The 20,376-nt window shown below is 43.9% G+C and overlaps 1 protein-coding gene across 5 annotated transcripts in view; it reads right to left on the bottom strand.

Moving 5' to 3' along the window:
• Positions 1 to 2,082: 2,082 nt before the first annotated feature.
• The window catches only part of Rprd2 (regulation of nuclear pre-mRNA domain containing 2), a 56,525-nt gene continuing 38,231 nt past the window's right edge, over positions 2,083 to 20,376 (bottom strand). For 3 of the 5 annotated variants that reach the window (XM_052179743.1, XM_052179744.1, XM_052179745.1), the window contains 4 exons: positions 17,554 to 17,836; positions 15,241 to 15,501; positions 13,399 to 13,599; positions 2,083 to 7,369 (listed from right to left, as the gene is read on the bottom strand). In XM_052179743.1, coding sequence (XP_052035703.1) covers positions 4,629 to 7,369; positions 13,399 to 13,599; positions 15,241 to 15,501; positions 17,554 to 17,836 — 3,486 coding nt within the window. In that variant the 3' untranslated portion in view covers positions 2,083 to 4,628. The remainder of the gene's footprint in view (positions 7,370 to 13,398; positions 13,600 to 15,240; positions 15,502 to 17,553; positions 17,837 to 20,376) is intronic. The other 2 variants (XM_052179747.1, XM_052179746.1) reach the window with 1 other exon arrangement.

Raw genomic sequence — 20,376 nt, 5'->3', positions numbered from 1 at the left:
TTACTCATAAGCAAGTATGAGAAACACCCTAATACCCCCAAACCCATTCTGATGGCGTTACTAAGTCTACACACAAGAGGAGGTAACTCATTCCTGCTGTGTAAGACTGGCTTGAATAAAACAACCTGGGGGGGGGGGGGGGATGGGTACAGAAGCCAATGAGGAAGCCTACAAACTGGTGCTCTTTCAAGGGCAGTGCAATCAGCTAGGCACCGAGCTCTGAAGTGGAGCCAGATTCCATTGTCTCTATAGTAGCACACACTTAGCAGTTGGGTGTGTTCCCTAGACTGCTGCTGTTTCTGAGACCTTGTGACACATGGAACTTGACACATGAACTCAGGGCTGCTATTCAGAGCCTTCTACCCTGCCAGTGACCCAGGCCTGGCCCAGATGTAGTGACATCCCTTGTGATGCTTTTAAGCCGACATTCCATTTATTAAGCCTCACTGGGTTATGAAGAAGGATGGAGTAAGAGAGAAGAGCTAAGTATGGTTTCTGCATGACAGATTAATCACCAATACGTGACCAAGGACAGATATGGAGAGATGACCAGACGGACCCATCTCCACACATTCCCTCCAATTCTACGATTACTTTAAAAGTGTTCCCTGAAGCCTAGGGATGTACTTCAATGGTAGGGTGCTTGGCACTGCAAGTGTTACAACGAAAACATTCTTTCCCATGGTTCCTGATTGGCAAACACAATTACCTACATGGTACATAGTACATAGCAACCACCCCCCAGAGCACTGGGTCTCATCCCACCCATGACAGCATAGAGGGTCAAACAAAAAACCCAGGAGACCATGAAGATCTTAAAAGGCTCAGCTAGACTTCAGTGACACAAATATACATGTGAAGAGGACAGCTGGAAAAGGCCATGTGAGGAGGAAAAGTTAACCACACAACAAACAAACCATATTTTATTAAGATGGAAAACAAAAATATTGGAGACAGTTTGTTTTTTCCAAGAAGCTGCGAGAGGTAAGTTTGAAGAAACCATAGGGGATGGGGGAGGGGTCCGTGGCACATCCACCTCAGGTGTGTGTGGGTACACATACCTCGTGTCCTCCCCACACACCCTCGGGTGAAAAGCCAGTCTAGTGGCGTCTTCAGGGCTAGCCCCCAGCCTGCCTTTCTGCATTCTGCAGCCTGTTTCTCCTTTGGCCCTGGATAGTCACGATGCATCTTCAATGGAGAAAAATTAGCATCTCTAACCATAGGTCTGCGCTACAATGCTGCAGTTTTGGCTCCTGGAAAAGAGAAGTCACTTCTGCTCGCACTTACCAGAAAAGCCAAGGGCCCTTGTTCAAAGCCCCAGTCTTAAAGAAAAATGTCAAACCTTTAGAACTAGTTATTTTATTAAATATTAATACACATTCCAAAAGGTCTTCACTGTTTTTGCCTCTAAAGCATGTACTTGCTTTCCACACTGAACACGTGAGAATATCAATCCAACATATTTACTTTTTTTTTTTTTTAAATCTTAACAGGTAACCCCACCAGTTAAAAATATGAAGGTGGGGAGAGGAGCAGTAATTTACAGCCGCTTTAAAACCTAACAGCTGAGGCCGAACTCCATCAACAGGTGATACTAGGGCTGAGTGGGTACTCAGCTGAGTGGGTACTCAGCAGGAAGAGCTGAGCCTACTCCCAGGGTCTAGATGGGCTTGCTGTACCACAACACTGTCTCTGGGTTCAGAGGAGAAAAGTCTGCTCATGATGCCCTCCCAGGAGTCAAACCAAGTTCTGCTGACTCAGGAGGGCAGAGAGCTGCAGGGACAGAGCTCCGTCTGAGCTGAATCAACCCTCAGAATCTCCTTCAGGATCCCACCTGACATGGTATCACTGAATTCTGGGTGGTACTAGAGTATTCATGGAATTCTCTGTGGTTTTACAGTGAGCATCAAGGACCTTAGTGACAACCACTCATTCTGCTTCATATGACTCATGTCCTTGCTAAGACACACTATGTTGTACATTCTTTAAAAAATATCTTGTTTATTTATTTATTTTTAAACTCAGGGTGAAATACAAAAGTCAGAGTATGGTACGGAGTTTAAATCACAGACACGGGAAGAATAAAATCCTTGTTTTATCTTTATGAATACCAGAAATGTCTTTTGTTTCACTATGTCACATATATACAGTTGTCTTCATTTACTGTTGTAGGAAGATTTCCTTAAAATATCTGACAGCTTTACACAACCCTCACTTCCACCCTGAAACAAACACACTGAAGATCTTGTGGCAAAAACAAAACAAAAAAATATCCCACAAACCCCAAGCCCTGGAAAGTCCATCCTTGAACTGTACAACGCACTCTTGTTACGTGGTGGCCACTGTGCTTTTGAAGACAGCTATCCTGCTTCAACATTCCAGAAACCACTTTCCTGATACTTCCCTGTTTTCTTAGAAAATCAAATAGTCAGAGAGCCTTTTCAAGTAAACAGTATATTTAAGTTTAAATAAGAGCAGTAGAAAGAATTCACATTCTTTTATTCTAGACTGAAAACATCCCCACTTAATTTCTGGGAAAAAAAAAATCAATTCTGAAAGCTACAATTTCCCTGCCCCCACCCCCATTCTCTCTGTTTGATACTTTTTTTTTTTTACTAAACAAATGTCTTAAGACTCAATATATAACTATATTTCCCTTGCTTTGCTATGCTATATACCCAACCCCACATATGAGGTCATGATATCATGCATTTTTGTGGGGAGATCTACAAGGCAGAGAGAGGCTTGAGAGAGGAAAGACAGAAGAACCGGCTTAAAACATGTGAATTCTGAGGACATCTTGCCGCATCCTCACACAGAGCACAGTCCCCAGGCTGTGTCGGACAGCCTTTCTTCAGGGAAAAAAAAGTGGTTTGCTTTGAAACAAGGGATTGTCTTTGACCACATGCTACACTTCCCTCCACTTGCTACCCCATTTAGGAATTCAAAGCGCCCCTTTCCCTCCTTACAGTTCCATGGTAACTTGCTGGAATTCCTTCAAAAGCTCAACACATTGGTGCAACACACCTAGCTGGAGATTATCAGCATGTACCCTGGTGCAACACACTAACAGAAAATCTAGTGTGCAATATTATTCCCAGATACAAAAGCAGAAGCACTCCAAGCACTGTGATTGTCTTTCCCTTAGGTATTATATGCAGAAACACAAACCAGCCTTCTAATGCAGGGAAGAAAGCTCTCCCCTCCACAGCAATGACTCCGGCAAACAACTAGCAGTTGACATGAAGGTGACGGATTGGAGGTGGCACTCAAAGCACCAAGCTGCTCTTCGCTGAGGGCTAACATGGATCCATCAGGACGCCTCTTTCTCTGTAAAGACATGGCCAGCAATACCCACCTACCTGTCTCTAAGACACACCTACACGGTATCCTGTAAGGATACCACTCAATCACCTCTGAAACAGTGAGAACAGGGTAGATACAAGACTGAGATGGAGTCCGGGTAGAAAGAAACTATAAAGACAAAATATTTTCTTTCCTCTAATAGTTAATGTTTGCCAAGAACCACCAGTTAGGCACCATAGTAAAAATAACTGTCTACTTAAACATTTAAGAAGGCAGGGGCGACATTTTACCTACATTATCAATTTAATTAGAATAACTGAGGGAGAAAAGCAAGGGGAAGCAGGAGACCAGGCTCAGCAGAGATGGAGAGCCATGGAAACGTGGCCCTTTCCGTGGTTATAAAGGACAGCTGGTCCCGGAGCACCACTGAATGATCCCTCTCTGGCTTTATACACTGTGATCATTTCCCATTTTAACCTTGAAATTATATTCAGCCTTTTCTTTCAACAAAGAAACTTTTCTTTTTTCTTTCTTTTTGAGACAAAGTTCCACTGTATAGCACAAGCTGGCCTCAAACTAGCCATTCTCTTGTTCCTGCCTCCCAGTGCTGGGGTTCTGTGTGCTGCCACATCCACCAAGAGAAAACTGTTCTCTACACAGAATGAATTTGTACTCCTCAGAGTCACTGCCTGGTAATAGTTCTGAGGAGGCTGCTTTAAACAGCAAAGAGTAAAGTACCCCATTTCAACACACCTTTAGAATAAAGCAAATAAACCCTACAGGCCCAGCACTGCCTACGCGGCCTCTGCAAACACGCAGCCTTCGCCTTCCACAGGGCAGAGACAGAGGGAGCCAAGCAGGCTCCAGGAGCTGCTTAGCTGGAGAGGGAGGGGACGAGATCCTCCTACTGACAACCAGCACGGCCAAGACCCAAATAACACCCCAGCATTGCACGTTATCACCTGGACTGACCGAAGTTTTATTTCGACTGTAAGTAATCTCTCAATAGATGGGATAAAATACTGTTTCCCTCCCCACTCCCCACACCCCCAGCCAATAATGTGGCTTTGGTTATGTTTACTTGTGTGTGTTTTTTAAAGAAAAAATACAAACAACTTGGGAAGGGGACTAAGTGTGGAGAGAGGACTGGATAATAGCGAAGTGTTATCATGTATGCTTTCTGAATTTGGAAGGAAGGCCCTTCATTACAAAAACAAAACAGAGAAAAAAAAATCAAGAGAGGAAAACAAATTAAAACAAAAAACCAAACTGCTACTTCCAATGCTCTCTAGACTGTTCAAAATGCCTTTCCCAGATTTCCATCAGTACCTGGGAGGGAAGAATGGGCGTTTTGGTGCAAAGAACGGAGGGCCTCTAACAAAAGGTGGCCTGGGTCTCTTTAAACTGTGGAATGGGTCTCTGCCGAGAAAAGCTTCCCTAGGCCGAAAGTCTGGCCGGGGACTCCGTAAAATCATCCCACTCTGGCCGATGGCGTCTCTGTGTGCAGGAGCCAAGGGAAGGCCACTGCTGCTGGTGTTGCCTCCCCCACCTCCTCCAAGGGCTGGGCCCAGGTGCTCCAGAGGGTGGGAAGGCAGGCTCAGGCTCTCTCGTGCGCGGCTAAGACCAGGGCCATTGAGGTCCCTGGGTCCTGTCAGCACCCCAAAATGCTCAGCCATGGTCCCTTGAAGGAGGGAACTATGGTCCTTGGGAAAAACTGCCACGGCCCCAGTCACTCCATGCTCTGGCAGTGGTGGAGTTGGGAAAGGCACAACCCCAGAGTGGTCAACAGGGGGTGGAGGAGGGGGTGGGGTAGCAAAGGGGACACCAGTCCCTCCACTGCTAAGTTCCCCAGGGGGTGGAGGAGGGGGTGGTGGAGGGAAAGGAACTCCGCTGTGCTCTCCAGGAGGAGGTGGTGGGCCAGCATGGGCCAGAGATGCCTCCTTTGTAAAGGGGTTCGAAAGATCCACAGAGGGCAGATGAGTGGGTGCCTCTCGAGAGAAGATACCACCATGATCCTTAGGAGGGGCAGGTGGGGCAGATGACGGCCCCACTGGCTCTCTCTGGAAGGGCGTCCCATGTTCCAAGGGGGATTGGGGGAGATGATGCTCAAAGGTTGAGTTGAAACTGTTGGAACGAAAGCTGGTGACACTCTCCTGAAACTGGGGTGCCCGTTCCTTGTACGGCGTTGTCTTAAAGCCAGTGAGGCCTCCGCTGCCCCCACCCCCAAGGGATGCCAACTCAGAGGCACTTGAGGGACCATTGTCAAAGGAACTGCCCGGTGTGCTCAGATCAAACCAACCCACTCTCGAAACCTCACGCCCATGTCCTCTATTTCCCTTCCCAGGAACTCGTATTGACTCTACGGTCTGTATCGGCTCTCCTGACATCCTCCTGTTAGCTGCATTATGATAACCTAGGGTTTCTATAGGGGCCCCCTTTTCTTCTGTGCTGTCAGGCAAGTCTAAACAGGAAGAGGAAACACGCGTTTCTATTCGATAGTGTTCTTCCTGTTGTTGGTCAGTGGTGGGCAAGCTGGGCTGGGTGAGGTTTGACAGACCAACACCATCACTTGAAGTGCCCTTGTTGGGGGTCTGGCCAAAATGCTTATCATCTGAGGGTTTGCGGGAGGCGTTTTTAAGCATATTCTTAAACTCAATCGTCGATGTGGTGGAAATCGTGGAGGCCAGGACTTTTTCCACGCCTGATGTGGGTGGGTGGCCCGCTGGAGCAGCAAGGGTATTCTGTGAAGAGAAAACGGAACGATGTGGGACTGAGTGAGGAGAGTCTGGGTACTGCGTCTGTGGCAAAGTGAGATGCCCAGCGGCAGGCTGAGACAAGCCACTGTGGTTGGAGTCAGGGGTGAAAAATGAATCATTTTTACTTGGTGATGGTGACCGTTCAGACCCAGGTTCATTCCCTCTTATGCTGAAGGCACCAAATAGCCCAGGAGGAGATGAGAGACGGTCACAGTTCTCACTAGAGTCCAGGAGAGCCCTTACAGATGGAGGGAAGGCAGACTTGACCCCAAACTCTTGGGCCCTGTGGTTGTAACTAGACAGGATTGGCTGGTACTCAGTGGCATCAGAAAGCTTGCTTGACTTCAGGATGGATTTGGCTGGTTTCTTCTCTAGGTTCATCATGGCCGATGGTGGAGGCCCTGAATATTCAAAATCTCGGTAGTCCTCATCCTCCTGGAAGGAGGTATCTGGGAAGAGCTTTTCCTGTGAAGAGTCCATCAGTGACGACGGCCTCTCCACTCCACCAGAAGGCTGCTTGTAGGGAGAGTCACTGCCCAGGCCAAAGGGTCGATATGTAGACACAGAATTGGGGCGCTCTTGGGGGTAGCTTTCATCTCTTCCAGGAGGTGGCGATCTTGTACTGCTGGGTGTTGAGGAACCAGGGCTGATGATCTTAGACAGCAGAGACATAGTGTCTACACTGCTGGACGTGGGCTTATCCATCATCTCATCCTGGGTTGGTGTCCCACTCCGTTCATCCCGAACAGGAGTTCCATCGATGCTGTCAACTGAAGTGCTTGTAGGACCACGCTGGAAATCTGAGGAATGGCCCTCTGATGGGGCACTGGATCCCAAGCTGCTCAGGATTGGGATGTTTAAGTTTAAGCCACTGAAACCAGGATTACCTTTTAAGAAGTTGTGGATCTTCATTTCCAGGCTTGGAGAGGTGGACTCTGATTCTGGCTTTGGCTTGGAGACCTCTGAGGATTGGCACATGGTGACTTCAGCAGATGGAGCAGCAGGGCTAGTACTGTGGGTGCCTGTAAATCCTAAAGAACTGCTTGGCAGCTTAAAAGTAGTGCTTGGGAGCACTGGGCTCTGCCCAACTGACGCCTTGCTTGCTGACGTCGAAGAGACTTCAGAAGTTGAAGAACTAGGGGAATAGTTGAAGCTTTTGGAAATAAAAGACTGGGTACTGGAGAGCAGATTTCTCCCCTTTACGGCAGAGCCTGTGGTGCTGGCAGGGGAAGCTGTAGTGCTCTGGGAAGTAGCTTCACTGGCTGGCACGGGGTTCCCAGTAACACTCTGAAGTAAAGATGACAAGCCTGCAGAAACACAGATTAGAGGGGTTAAAAAGAACAACTACCCACATTATAATGAAAACAAGGCAGGCTTATTAGATATTATCACTCACTCTGGTGGGAACCAGATAGACTTTAAAATATGAAGCTAAAATGAATCTAGACAAAACAGGCAGTGCCGTCAGGTCTATGTATCACTCTAAGGCAGCCAAGCACTTGGATAGTACCACAACAACCCAAGCGCTAGCCCCATAATAAAAGGAAACAGGAAAGAGAGGGATTTTTAATGTCAGAATCATTCACAGCTTAAATAAAGCCAATCAGCAGAGGAAAAGAGGCAAACTCTTCCTATCACAACATTCTAAGCCAGCATCTGTGCTTGAGCTGTGGAATCTCTCTAAACACAAATGAATATTCCCGTCTTTCCACCTCGTAGTTTATGCCAACATGCGAGCAGGCACTGTTGTTCTCAAGAGGAAAAGAACAGACACAAAATTTCAAACTTTTTTCACCAAGTTTACCTCTTGCTAGATCAACGCTTTTATTTTGTATATGTATGGGTGTTTTGTCCTCATGTATGTCTATGTACCACATGCATTCCTGGTGCCCAAGAAGGCCAGAAAAAGGCACTGGATCCCTGGAACTAGAATTACAAACAGTTGTAAACTGCTATGGATGTGCTGGGAACCAAACCCAGGTCTTAGGAAGAACAGCCACTGCCCTTACCCATTAAACCTAGTCCCTGATGCGCCTTTTTTTTGGGAGACAGGGTCTCACTATGTAGTCCAGGCTGGCCGTGAACTTAAGAGAGCCACTAGCCTCTGCACAACCTCCCAAGTTCCCACCCCACGTGGAATCACCACAGCCAGTGACTGGAATTACTTTTTTAGAAACATTTTCTTTCTTTAAAATTTTATTTTTACTGTGTATGAGTTTGTGCATTTGTACCTGTGCCACAGTGTGCACGGAGTGGTCAGAGGACAACTCTGTGGGATCAATTATTTCCCTTCACTTCTATATTGGCTCCAAACTGGATCAATTATTTCCCTTCACCTCTATATTGGCTCCAAACTGAACTAGGTCATCAGGCTTGTGACAGTGTGTTTACTCATGGAGGCATTTTTGCCCACCTTCTCTCTTTAATTTTTTTTATGTGTATGAGTAGTGTGTGTGTGTGTGTGTGTGTGTGTGTGTGTGTGCCTGGTACCCATGGAGACCAGAAAAAGGCCTTAGATCTCCTTAGCTAGGGCTGGGTCTGAGCTGCCCTGTGGGCACTGGGCGTCCACCCGAGCAGCAGGGCTCTCACTTCTGGGCACCCTCTCTCTGACCCTGTCTTTTTGGGTGGGGAAGTTCTTATATAATCCAGCTGGCCTCAAATTCCTTATGTAGCTAACATATTCTAATCCTCTTGGTTCCACTTTCTAAATGCTGGCACCCTGCTATGTAGACTAATTTGGCCTTGAATGCATGGAGATTTGCCTGTTTTTATTTGTGCGTATATTTGTGTAGATGTGGAAGACAGAAGACATTAGATATTCTAGACCCACAAGTTAGAAAAAAGAGCCAGGCTGTGGTGGCATGTGGCTTTAATCCCAATACTCCAGAAGCAGAGGCTGGCAGATCTTCATGCTTTCAACGCCAAACTGGTCTACATAGCATGCTCAAGGTCAACCAGAACTATGTAGTTGACACCCCATCTCAAAAAGAAATACATAAAACAGACAAGCCAGCCAGTCAGCCAGCCAGAAGAGCGGCTGAAGCAGACCCAGCAATTAAGAGCATTTTCTGATCTTCCAGAGGGCCAAATTTCTGGTTATTTGTCTTTCTGTGTCTGGCTTAACCTGCTTATTAACACAATGTCTCCAGTTATACTCATTTCCCTGCAAATATTGTTATTTTTCATTTTCTTTCTATGGTTGAATTAAGTCCAAACGAGCATATGCACACACTTTCTTTAACTATCTGTGGGTGGGTATGAAGGCTGGTTCCATTTCTTAACTGCTAAAGGCAACAGAACCTCTGTGGCGTGTTGCGTTCTTCAAATGTAAACTCAGGAGCAACAGTACTTGAGTCTTACCAGAGCCCAATTTCCAGCATTTCTAGAAAAGTTCATCCTTACTTCCATGGTGGCTAAAATGTTTACAGACCCACAGCACTGGAGACAAACTCTATTATTCTTGTTTTTGCTTCACATGTGTAGGCAAGGACTTTACACTAAGCTACATTCCTGGCCCAGGTGGATCTTTTTGAGGCAGTCTTGTCTATACCTCACGGTAGTCTAGTACTTTCTCTTTAGCCTACATTGGATAAATGACAATACTTCTACTAGTGTGACCAGGTAAGGGACACACACACTATGTCTACCCTTTGTATATTTATTCTTTTGTTTGTTTTTTGAGACAGGATCAGTCTCATTATATAACCCTGGCTGTCCTAGGACTCACTACACTCTGTGGCTTCAGACTCACAGAGATCCACCTGCCTCTGCTTCCCAAGTGCTGGGGTTAAAGGCATACAGTACCATGCCTATTTATTTACTTACTCTGTTTTCTCAAACAGGCATTTGCTATACAGCCCAGGCTAGCCTTAAAATCATAGCAATCCTGACCGAATGCTGAGATTACAGATATGAGGTGTGTAAGACTTTTTAAAAAGATACTCAGTATTATCTCCCAGATACTTGGGGAAATGTTCTTCCATAGACTACTCCCTTTTCTAAGATAGCTACTGTCAGGTCAGTTTGCTGGCTCAGTGGCGCAGGCACCGATGACTGGAGCTTGCTTTGCAGCATCCACACTGTACAAGAGACACAGTCTCCACAAGTCGTCCTCTGCCCTCCATAAGCATGGAGGCACATATATATAACCCTCCTCTGTAAATAAGTGAACTTAAAGAGACAGCTGCTACTTATATTTTGTAAGACAGAAACTTTGTCACTTTACTACATTTCTTTTACTTCAACAAGCTTTGAAAAAAATTTTATTTGAAATCCATCAATAGGACTGTGGATGACAAAAATAAAATAAAGTTCTAAGGAAAAAGAATTTTTTTTAAAGATAGGGTTTCTCTGTGTAGCCTGACTGTCCTGGAACTCACACTGTAGACCAGGCTGGCCTCAAACTCCAGAGATCTGATCTGACTACCTCTGCCTCCTGAGTGCTGGGACTACAGGCGTGCACCACTGCCACCACCTGGACAAAATTTTATTTCTTGTAATAAATAAACAAACAAATAAAGCCATTAAAAATGATACTGTGTGTGTGTGTGTGTATGTGTGTGTGTGTGTGTGTGTGTGTGTGTATATGACAGAGAGAGAACAACCTGAGGGAGCTGGTTCTCTTCTCCCATCATGTGGGTCTCAGGCAGTCTGGGTTGCCAGCAAGTGGCTTTGCCCACTAAGCAACCTTGCCTCTGAAAGATCTTTGTTTACAGTGTTTGAGTGAACATGAATATTTATGTTCTACATACTGAAAGGTTAAGAAAAATTCCATGGGGCCAGAGAGATGGCTCAGGGGTTAAGAACACTTGACTGCTCTTCCAGAGGTCCTAAGTTCAATTCCCAGCAACCACATGGTGGCTTATAACCACCTGTAATGGGATCTGGTGTCCTCTTCTGGTGTGTCTGAAGACAGTGACAGTGTAATTACATAAGACAAATAAATAAATCTTAAAAAGAAAAGGAAAAGCTCCACTTTTTTCCCCCATGAAAATAGAATTTTTCCCTTTTTTGCATGACCTTTCTGTATAGCCCTGGCTGTCCTGGAACTTGCTCTGTAGACTAGGCTGGCCTAAAACTCACACAGAGAGAGATCTACCTGCCTCTACCTTCCAAGTGCTGGAATTACAGCATGCCACCACACTTGGCTAAGAGTTCCACTTTCTAAAAACAAAAGAATGGAGACCACCTCTGCTATTCCACAAGGAGTTATTTTTTGTTTTTATTTCTCATCCTGTCAGAACACATTTCTTCAAATCCTAACTGACAAGAAGGACCACATGGAACTATTGTAGCAATCTGCAGTGCAAAAAGAACTCTGTAGATACCATGATGCATCTATGTGACAAATTAATATAAGTTACTTCAAGATTTTCTATATCTTTAGGACAGCAACAGAAACGGAGAATTCAAAAGCATCATAATCTCTCTTGAGTTGTACCTGATAAGCTGTTGTAGATTATTATCAATATTTTGTGCTTTAAAAAAAGGAAAAACACAGCTACAATGTACTCATATAAATAAAATAAATCTAAGGAAGGAAGGAAGGAAGGAAGGAAGGAAGGAAGGAAGAAAAGAAAAGAACAGAACAGAACAGAAAAGAACAGAAAAGAAAAGAAAAGAAAAGAAAAGAAAAAGAAAAGAAAAGAGAAAAAAAACCCAGCAATATCCCACTGCAGCGAAGGCTAGTATGTAACTTGGGATCTAGTCTCCTAAGAACTGGGATTACTGGAAACATCAATTCTTTATTGCTAGTTCCAATAGAGAGTGGTTTCAGAAGATCACCGGGGGCTGGAAAATGGCTCAGCAGTTAAGAGCACTGACTGTTCTTCCAAAGGTCCTGATTTCAAATCCCAGCAACCACATGGAGGTCTCACAACCATTCTTAATGAGGTCTGACACTCTCTTCTGGTGTGTCTAAGGACAGCTACAGCGTACTTATATATAATAATAAATAAATCTTTAAAAAAAGAAAAAGAAGACCACCAGATAGTATTTAGTTCTGTAAAATAAAACTCTTTGAATGACTATTGAAGAAGCAATCGTAATAGAATGACCCCGAACAGTTCAGGAACAGAAAGTAATGGCTATTTATACGCTCTACATAAGGACCGGGTTCTGCATCTTATGGCTGCTGATATCCTAGCATAGATACACTTTTAAGGTTGGAGACTATGCTATGCATTATAAGATATTTAAGGACATTTCTCTGACCTTGACCCATTAGTGCTAAACAGAGTTTCTGTCCCAGTTGAAACAAACAAAAGTATCTCTAGTCATTGTTAAATGTCACCTAGAAGTCCCTGGCTTTAACAATGATGATTCTGTTCTGGTATTTACAATTAACAGCATAATTTTTTACTGAGATGTTTAAGAAGGTTGTGTCAGAATCTGGAATAAGAACTGAAAGATCAGCTGGGCGGTGGTGGCGCATGCCTTTAATTCCAGCACTTGGGAGGCAGAGGCAGGCAAATTTCTGAGTTCGAGGCCAGCCTGGTCTACAAAGTAAGTTCCAGGACAGCCAGGGTTACACAGAGAAACCCTGTCTTGGAAAAAACAAAAACAAAAAACAAACAAACAAACAAAACCCTAAATCTGAAAGATCAAATATGATTCATGACAAACTGAAGAGTACTGAGGAAGCCAAATGAAGTTTAAATGAGGCAGAGACTACAGATAGAAGGGAGAAAACAAAATATATATGTTATATTTGATGTAGGTTATATACATATTAAAACTCAATACACCCCCTGGTTCTGGAAAGACTCAGTGTAGCAGTATAGGGCAATACCAGAACAGGGAAGTGGGAAGGGGTAGATGGGGGAACGGGGGGGAGGGAAGAGGGCTTATGGGACTTTCAGGGAGTGGGGAGCCAGAAAAGGGGAAATCATTTGAAATGTAAATAAAGAATATATAAAAGAAAACAAAACAAAACTCAACACACACACTACCTTGCACTAAGGGCTAGGGTTACTGTAAGCCCCACTATTGGCCTGCTGCAGGTGGAGTACTGGCTACCAAGTTAACTTACAAGTCTAACCTCTGTCCCCGGCTCATCACACATCAGACAGACGCATTACCTTAACCAAGCACATCACCTCATGAGCCTGGTTCCCTTACCTGAATGGGAGGGTGTTACTAGATAATATTCAGAGTCTGCTTTAGTGTTGACATTTTCAGTTCTATAACTGCCACCTCATAAGTGATAAGTATAAAGACGGTAATGAATTAACTGAACTGTACATTTCATGGCTTCGGATCCCTCAGAAGTAGAATTTAAGGTTACACTGGGGAGAAACATTCACAACTCAAGTCCCTCTGGCACAGGTCAGTTTACCTTGGAGTGCAGGGGCTGACTGTGTCTGGGTTTTAGAAAGAGCAGAGAGAATGCTCTCTGGGGTGATCTCCACCTTTGACAGGATATTTGCCAGAGGGTTGTGAGATGGTGTGGTGGCAGGCGCAGGTGTTTTCAGGCCACTGCTGAGGTTGCTGGGACTGGTAGGAGTTCCTGGAGAAGGTCTTGATGCAGAACTGACCCCTGGTGGCAGAAAGATGAACTCAAGAAAATGCAATACTCGATTCATGACACTTTCCACTCAATGAAAGATTGTTTAATAGTAATTCTGGTGACGGATCCACAAATAGTGCTCATTTTGACACATACAAAGAAAAACACCTGAAAATATGAACTGTTGTTTCTTTTTGGATTATTCATCAAACAAACAAGCACTATGCTATTTTCATGCACATTCCTTGGTTTTCAGAGTGGCAACCAGAACAGAGCAGGAAACCTGCTTCTGCACCCAGGCGCTCGAAGGATGCAGCAGGGTGACAGGATTGGAGGCACTACACTGCAGAACGCTGTCACCACATGTCTATGTGAGTGTCAAGGGTTTTTCTCTTACACAGCCTTTAAAGTGACATTATACAAATAAACCCCTTTACACATTTACACTTCAAAACACTGGGTCGGTTAGCAACACAGTAAAAAGGTAAATGCAGACACAAGAAAAACATTTGATTTCTTAAAATATGACAAAAACCACTATGAACAGATGTTTTACAAAGAAATATAAATGAACAAATGAAAAAAATCTTTAATTAAAATATAGATATTGTTTTTTCAAGATTGAATGTGACAATGAAAAGGGTTAGGAACAATTAAATTTCCAAATACTAGGTATATAAAATAGTATACTCTTAGATAACAATTTAAAAAGCTGCATGCTTTCTTTTGGTTTGGTGTTTTTTAAACAGGGCCTCACAATATACCCCAGGCTGGCCCTCACCTCTGACTCTTCCTGCTTGGCGTCCACAGTGCTCTTGTTACGGGTAGCAGCACATCTACTTCACATGCTGATCATTTCCCCCAAAATAATTCAGTGAGCAGGGCACAGACGAGACACAAATGTGTCTGCACATGTCCTTCTGTACGGCATGTCGTGCAATGCAGTCCTACTGTCACCGTCACAAGGCCAGTGTGTGGGTAATGGGGGACCAGAGGAGAGTTCTGAGGAGTCACATCTCTCCTGCCATCTCTACATGGATCCTGGAGATCGAGGGACTTCAAGTTTCTGCTAGACTGGCCACCACTCCCCATGTCTACCCGTCGGTACTCACTCTCAACAGTGGCTTAGAGACACACAGCTAAGCCTGGCTGTTCCATGGGTACTGGTAATCTAACGCAGGCCCTCATGCTCACGAATCAAGCAGTGAACTCACGGGACCATCTCCCTACCCATCTCCATCACTTTGTCCAGAAAGGGCCTCATGGAGCCCAGGCTATCTTTGAACTCCTCATATCCTGCTTCTTTTCCCAAGTGCTGAGATTATAAGTATGCACCACCACAACCAGCTGATTAGATGAATATTTAATAACTAAAGATTTGTGATACATACTTAATTTCTAAATATATGCAATATTTCAATTATTAAAAGAAAAAGTATTCCAAATATCTAATCTCTCAAATCCACATACATGTATATACATAGGTGGTTTTCTTTGGTGTAGTAAGATTATTTTTTGGCTTTTCTATGATGTCTATCCATTTTCAATGTATTTTTAATGAAAAAAAATTTAAAGAAATTTCACCACCACCAACAAAAAACCCCACTTTGATGGTTCAATTGAAAAAAAGATGGAAATCAGTGGTTTAGCACCGTCACTAGGCTCACTTACCCGTATTTTTCATGACTGATGTTAGGCTGCTAAGGATGGAACTGATCTTTGCTAGATCCACATTTGCCAGGTTTGGCAAAACCAAGGTTGGGGAAGGGGACAGAAGTGAAGTATTCAGAGGCTTTGGGAGAGGTGGAGCTGCTGTCGTGGGCACAGCCGGCGGGGCACACGGGGAGGCTCTCGAGACGCTGTCTGTTGGCTTGGTGGGCACGCCAGTGCAGGCAGCAGGCTTCTCCACAGGCTTGTCTTTCCTGTCTTCCACTGTTTGAACAAACAAAGGAGACGATTTTATGACCCATTTTCTAGATTTTATGTCCAAAATGAAACAACGTTATGCCCCAATATTTCCTAATACAAGGGCACAAAGCCCTACACCACTCACTTAATGCCTCAAAATAAGCCAAAACAAATCAGTTCCTACAAGCCGTATTAGGTGGTTCACAACAACCAGAAACTCCAACTTCATGGGGCAGATACCCTCTGATATGCATATATGTATTCACATAGATATACATAAAGAAATATAAGATAAAGAGATCAGTCTATATAGTCTATGACCATTCACATCAATCAGCTGCATCTTACTCTAACGACTCTCTGTATACGCTGATTAGTGCAGCACTAAATATAAATATGTATCTTTCCCCAATAAGAGAGAGACGCCAGGGGAGGTGAGGATGTTCAGGGAGAAAAAGATAACCAAAAAGAAAAGAAAACAATGACTTTCTTAGTAACAAAAACTCCATACACATTATTATTATTGTTATTATTATTATTATTACTACTACTTTAAAGATTTACTTTATTTATATGAGCACACTGTAGCTGTCTTCAGACACACCAGAAGAGGGCATTGGACCCCCTTTTTTACAGATGGTTGTGAGTCACCATGTGGTTGCTGGGAATTGAACTCAAGACCTCTGGAAGAGCAGTCAGTGCTCTTAACTTCTGAGCCATCTCTCCAGCCCCCATACATATTATCATTATTTTGTTTTTACAAGTTGTCCAACTATAAGTATAATGGACACTTATTATTTATCAAAATTACTTCATGTATATGAGTTTTTGAGTCTGTCTATGTGTACACAGTGCATCGGATTCCCTGGATGTGGACTGACAGACCGCAGAGGGCTGCCCGTGAGTGCTGGCAGTCTGAAGGAGCAGTCAGTGCTCCTGCGCGCGCGGAGCCGTCTGTCTAGCCTCTCGGTACTCATTTGAAACTGCAACGTTTTAAGTCTTAAAAACTTTGGGTGGACTTGTTTTTTTCCCTCCCCCTGCTCCTTTCCTTTTATTTTTTTTTGCCAGGGAATGTAACAAGGCAGGAGGGTGGGGCAGGGTAGGTCAGGGGACAGGAACCAGGGGACTGGGGAGTATGATCCAGGTCATAGTGAAATTTCCAAATAATTAATAAAAATATTTTGTGTAAAAAACAAAACAAAAAAAAGCTTTAGACTATATTCCTCTTACTACTTTAAAGAACATAGTGAACATATTTAATTCAAAGGAAGTCAAAGTATTTAATAAGAATAATTATAAAGGTGCAGAAGCTAGATAAAAATCAATTCAGGCTAGTTGTGAAAATGTAGTTAATAAACTACAGCTTTAGAATTCTTTTTATGCTGGGCGGTGGTGGCTCACGCCTGTAATCCCAGCACTCTGGGAGGCAGAGGCAGGCGGATCTCTGAGTTCGAGGCCAGCCTGGTCTACAGAGTGAGTTCCAGGACAGCCAGGGCTACACAGAGAAACCCTGTCTCGGAGAGAAAAACAAAAACAAAAAAAACAAAAAACAAAAAACAAAAACAAAAACAAACCAAAAAAAGAAAAAAGAAAAAAAAGAATTCTTTTTATTTAAACTATTTTTTTGGTTTATTTATGTGTGTACGTATTTTGCATGTATTCACGTACACACTTTTGCCTGGTGTCCACGGAGGTTACAGAGAGAATGTCAGATCCCTTGGAACTGGAGGTATAGGCAGTTGTGAATTGCGGCTTGGTGCTAGGCACTGAACTTGGGTCCTTACAAGACTGGCCATGCTCCTAACTGCTGAGCCACTTATTCACACTAGTCACACTGAGAAGAAACAAAAACCTTAATGTTACAAATTCTTATATTATAATTCATTCAATATATATTTTGTACTGTATAAAAATAAAATCATTTCTGAGCATTGCGCACACTGCCTATGAAAGGCCCTGGTCTGATCTCCAGCACTGGAAGACAGCAGTGAGATAACCCTTACCTCTTCTGTGTGCTCATCAACTGTAGGAACAATACAGAACAAGCTACCACTTACTAGCCGTATCAGGCCTTACCAATGATCTTTGATCCATCGTCTTCCACGTCCGAGAGCTCCATGTCTTCCACATCACGGTTATCTGTTACAGGCTCAGGTGTGGCAGATTTGTCACTCTCCATGGTGGGTGACTGGGATTCTTCACCTCCCATCCCCTGAAAAGGAGACTCAGAACCAGTTGGGGAAGGAGCATCCATACTTGGAGAGGGGACTGGTGATTCCTCAGGATCAGGAAGGGTTGCCTTCAACTGATCCAACTTCTTCTTTAGGTTGTTTACACGGTTAGCGAAGGTTTTGTAAGCCTAAAAGAGAGGGAGAAAAATGTTTATTTTTTTGACATAAGGAATACCTGGGTAACATTTGACAAAACTAGCACAAAACAAGAGTATCACAGATCACAGAGCAGTCTTGGGTATCTACTTCTGCTCAGTGAATATTACTACCCACAACTGTTAGAAATGTTTTAAATGTGTGTGTATGCGATGGATGTGGGTGTACAGGCCATGACACGCATGTGGAAGTCACAGGAAAACTGGAATAAGTTCTACCATATATATATACAAGATCCAAAGCTCAAACTCAAGTCACAATAGGCTTGTATGCCAAGGGCTTTGTATGTGCTGAAACTTTGCTTAATTCGATAGAAACACTGAATCAGTCTCAGTCAATTATTCACTAAAGTTTTTTACTTTGTACAGATTTCCTCATTTTTACCCATTATTTGTCTAGTGAGTTCTGTCATGATTATTTTTTCATGTCACAAGTGTTTCAGGGGAAGAACACACACTCATCACTCACCATCTCACACACTCACCACAGCTAATGCTGATGCCAACATGACTTTATAGTGTGTGTACATGTGTGACTATGCACCATGACGTGCAACTCCCAAGAGAGGACAGCTTTTGGGAGTTGGTTCTTTCTCGCCTACACTGTGGGTCCTGGGATCAAAGTCAGGCCCTCAGGCTGGCAGGAGGCATCTGTCTCTGCCTGAAGAGCCATCTCAATGGTCTGCTATCTTCTCTTCATCTCTTGATAATCTTAAAGCTGTGTGCTTTTTAAAACATTGTGTGTGCAGAAGTCAGAGAAAGTTGGTTCTTGCCCTCCATCGCTCAGCTACAAGAGGTCAAACTCAGGTCTCTAGGTTTGGTGGCAGGTACTTACACAGTAAGCCTCCTTACCCCTCCCCTTCCTTTTGTTTTGAGTCTTGAACTGTCACATTGTAGGTATTAACTGTATTTGGCTAGATATTCAAAAAACATTAAGACACTAACTGGGCTGGAAAGATGGCTCAGCGGTTAAGAGTACTGACTGCTCTTCCGAAGGTCTTGAGTTCAAATCCCAGCAACCACATGATGGCTCACAACCATCCGTAATGAGATCTGATGCCCTCTTCTGGGGTGTATACAGTGTACTTAGATGTAATAATAAATACATCTTTTAAAAAAAGACATTAACTACTATACTGGGCACAGTGGCAAGACTCCAAAGATCTGCAGCCCCAGCACTCAGGAGACAGGAGTGCTGCTGCTCTTACAGAGAACTGGGATTCAGTTTCCCAGAACCCACATGGTAGGTCACAACTGCCTCTAACTCCAGTTGCAGTAGATCTGACTCTGTCTCTGAGGGTACAAGGCACACATGTTATGGTCATGTACATATACATACACATACATGTAGACAACACTCTTGTACAAGGCATGTGACTAGAGACATGACTCAGTAGTTAAAGACAACAGACTGATCTTCCAGAGGACACAGGTTCAATTCCCAGTATCCATATGGGTGGCTTTTAACTACAGATTCCAGTAGACCGGATACCCTCTTCTAGACGTCAAGGACACTGCATGAAAGTGGTGCATAGATGTGCATACAGAGGCATATATTCATAAACAAAGTAAAATTTAAAAAGTAAAAATAAATAAAATCTTTCTTACAAAAATTTTTTTGTAAGAAAAAAAGGACAGGAGGTAGGGCAGGTGGGCATGGGGCCACACATGCCAGAGATATGGCTCAGTGGCTAAAAGCACTAGCTGCTCTTTCAGAAGTCCTGAGTTCAATTCCCACCACCCACACAGCAGTTCCTAACTGTCTATAACTATAGTCCCATAGGATCCAATGTCCTTTTCTGGTGTGCAGATGTACATGAAGACAAACACATATTATTATTTATACATAAATAAATCTTAAGGGGGGGAGTGGGAGTTTGGCATGGTGGCATGTGCATTTAACCCTAGCACCTAAGAAGCAGAGGCAGGCCTTTGAGTTCAAGGTCAGTTGGAGGGTGAATCCCAAAACAGCTATAGCTACACAGAGAAACCACCCCCCACCCACCCCCTCTCTCTCTCACACACACACACACACACACACACACACAGAGGCACTCATATAGACACACACACACACACACATAGACCCCCCCACACACACAAAGAAAATCCAACACCAAAAAAACCTAGACAGATGGAACCCAGAAGAAGGGGAGCTGTCTCACCGGGCACAATGCCATGTAAGCCTCAGGACCTGGGCTCAGATACCCAATATCCAGTTAAGAGATCAGTGTGGTGACTATAACAGTGTTGTGGGTGGAAGGGTCAGGACAGGACAGGAAGATCCCAAGGACTTGCTGGTGAGCCAGGCTAGCTCAAACAGTAAGATCCAGGTTCAGCAAGAGATCCTGTTTCAAATACAGAAGAGGGCTGGAGAGGGCCCATGTTCCTCCAGAGCCCACAGTATGCACACGGAGCAGTCATGCACCCACAGTGCACACGGTGCAGTCATGCATGTAGATAACACTCATTCACATAAAGTTAAATAAATACATCTTTGAGGGAAAAAAGAA

Source organism: Apodemus sylvaticus, chromosome 4 (assembly GCF_947179515.1).
Source record: "Apodemus sylvaticus chromosome 4, mApoSyl1.1, whole genome shotgun sequence".
Lineage (NCBI taxonomy): Eukaryota > Metazoa > Chordata > Mammalia > Rodentia > Muridae > Apodemus > Apodemus sylvaticus.
This window is presented reverse-complemented; position numbering and strand designations above follow the sequence as displayed.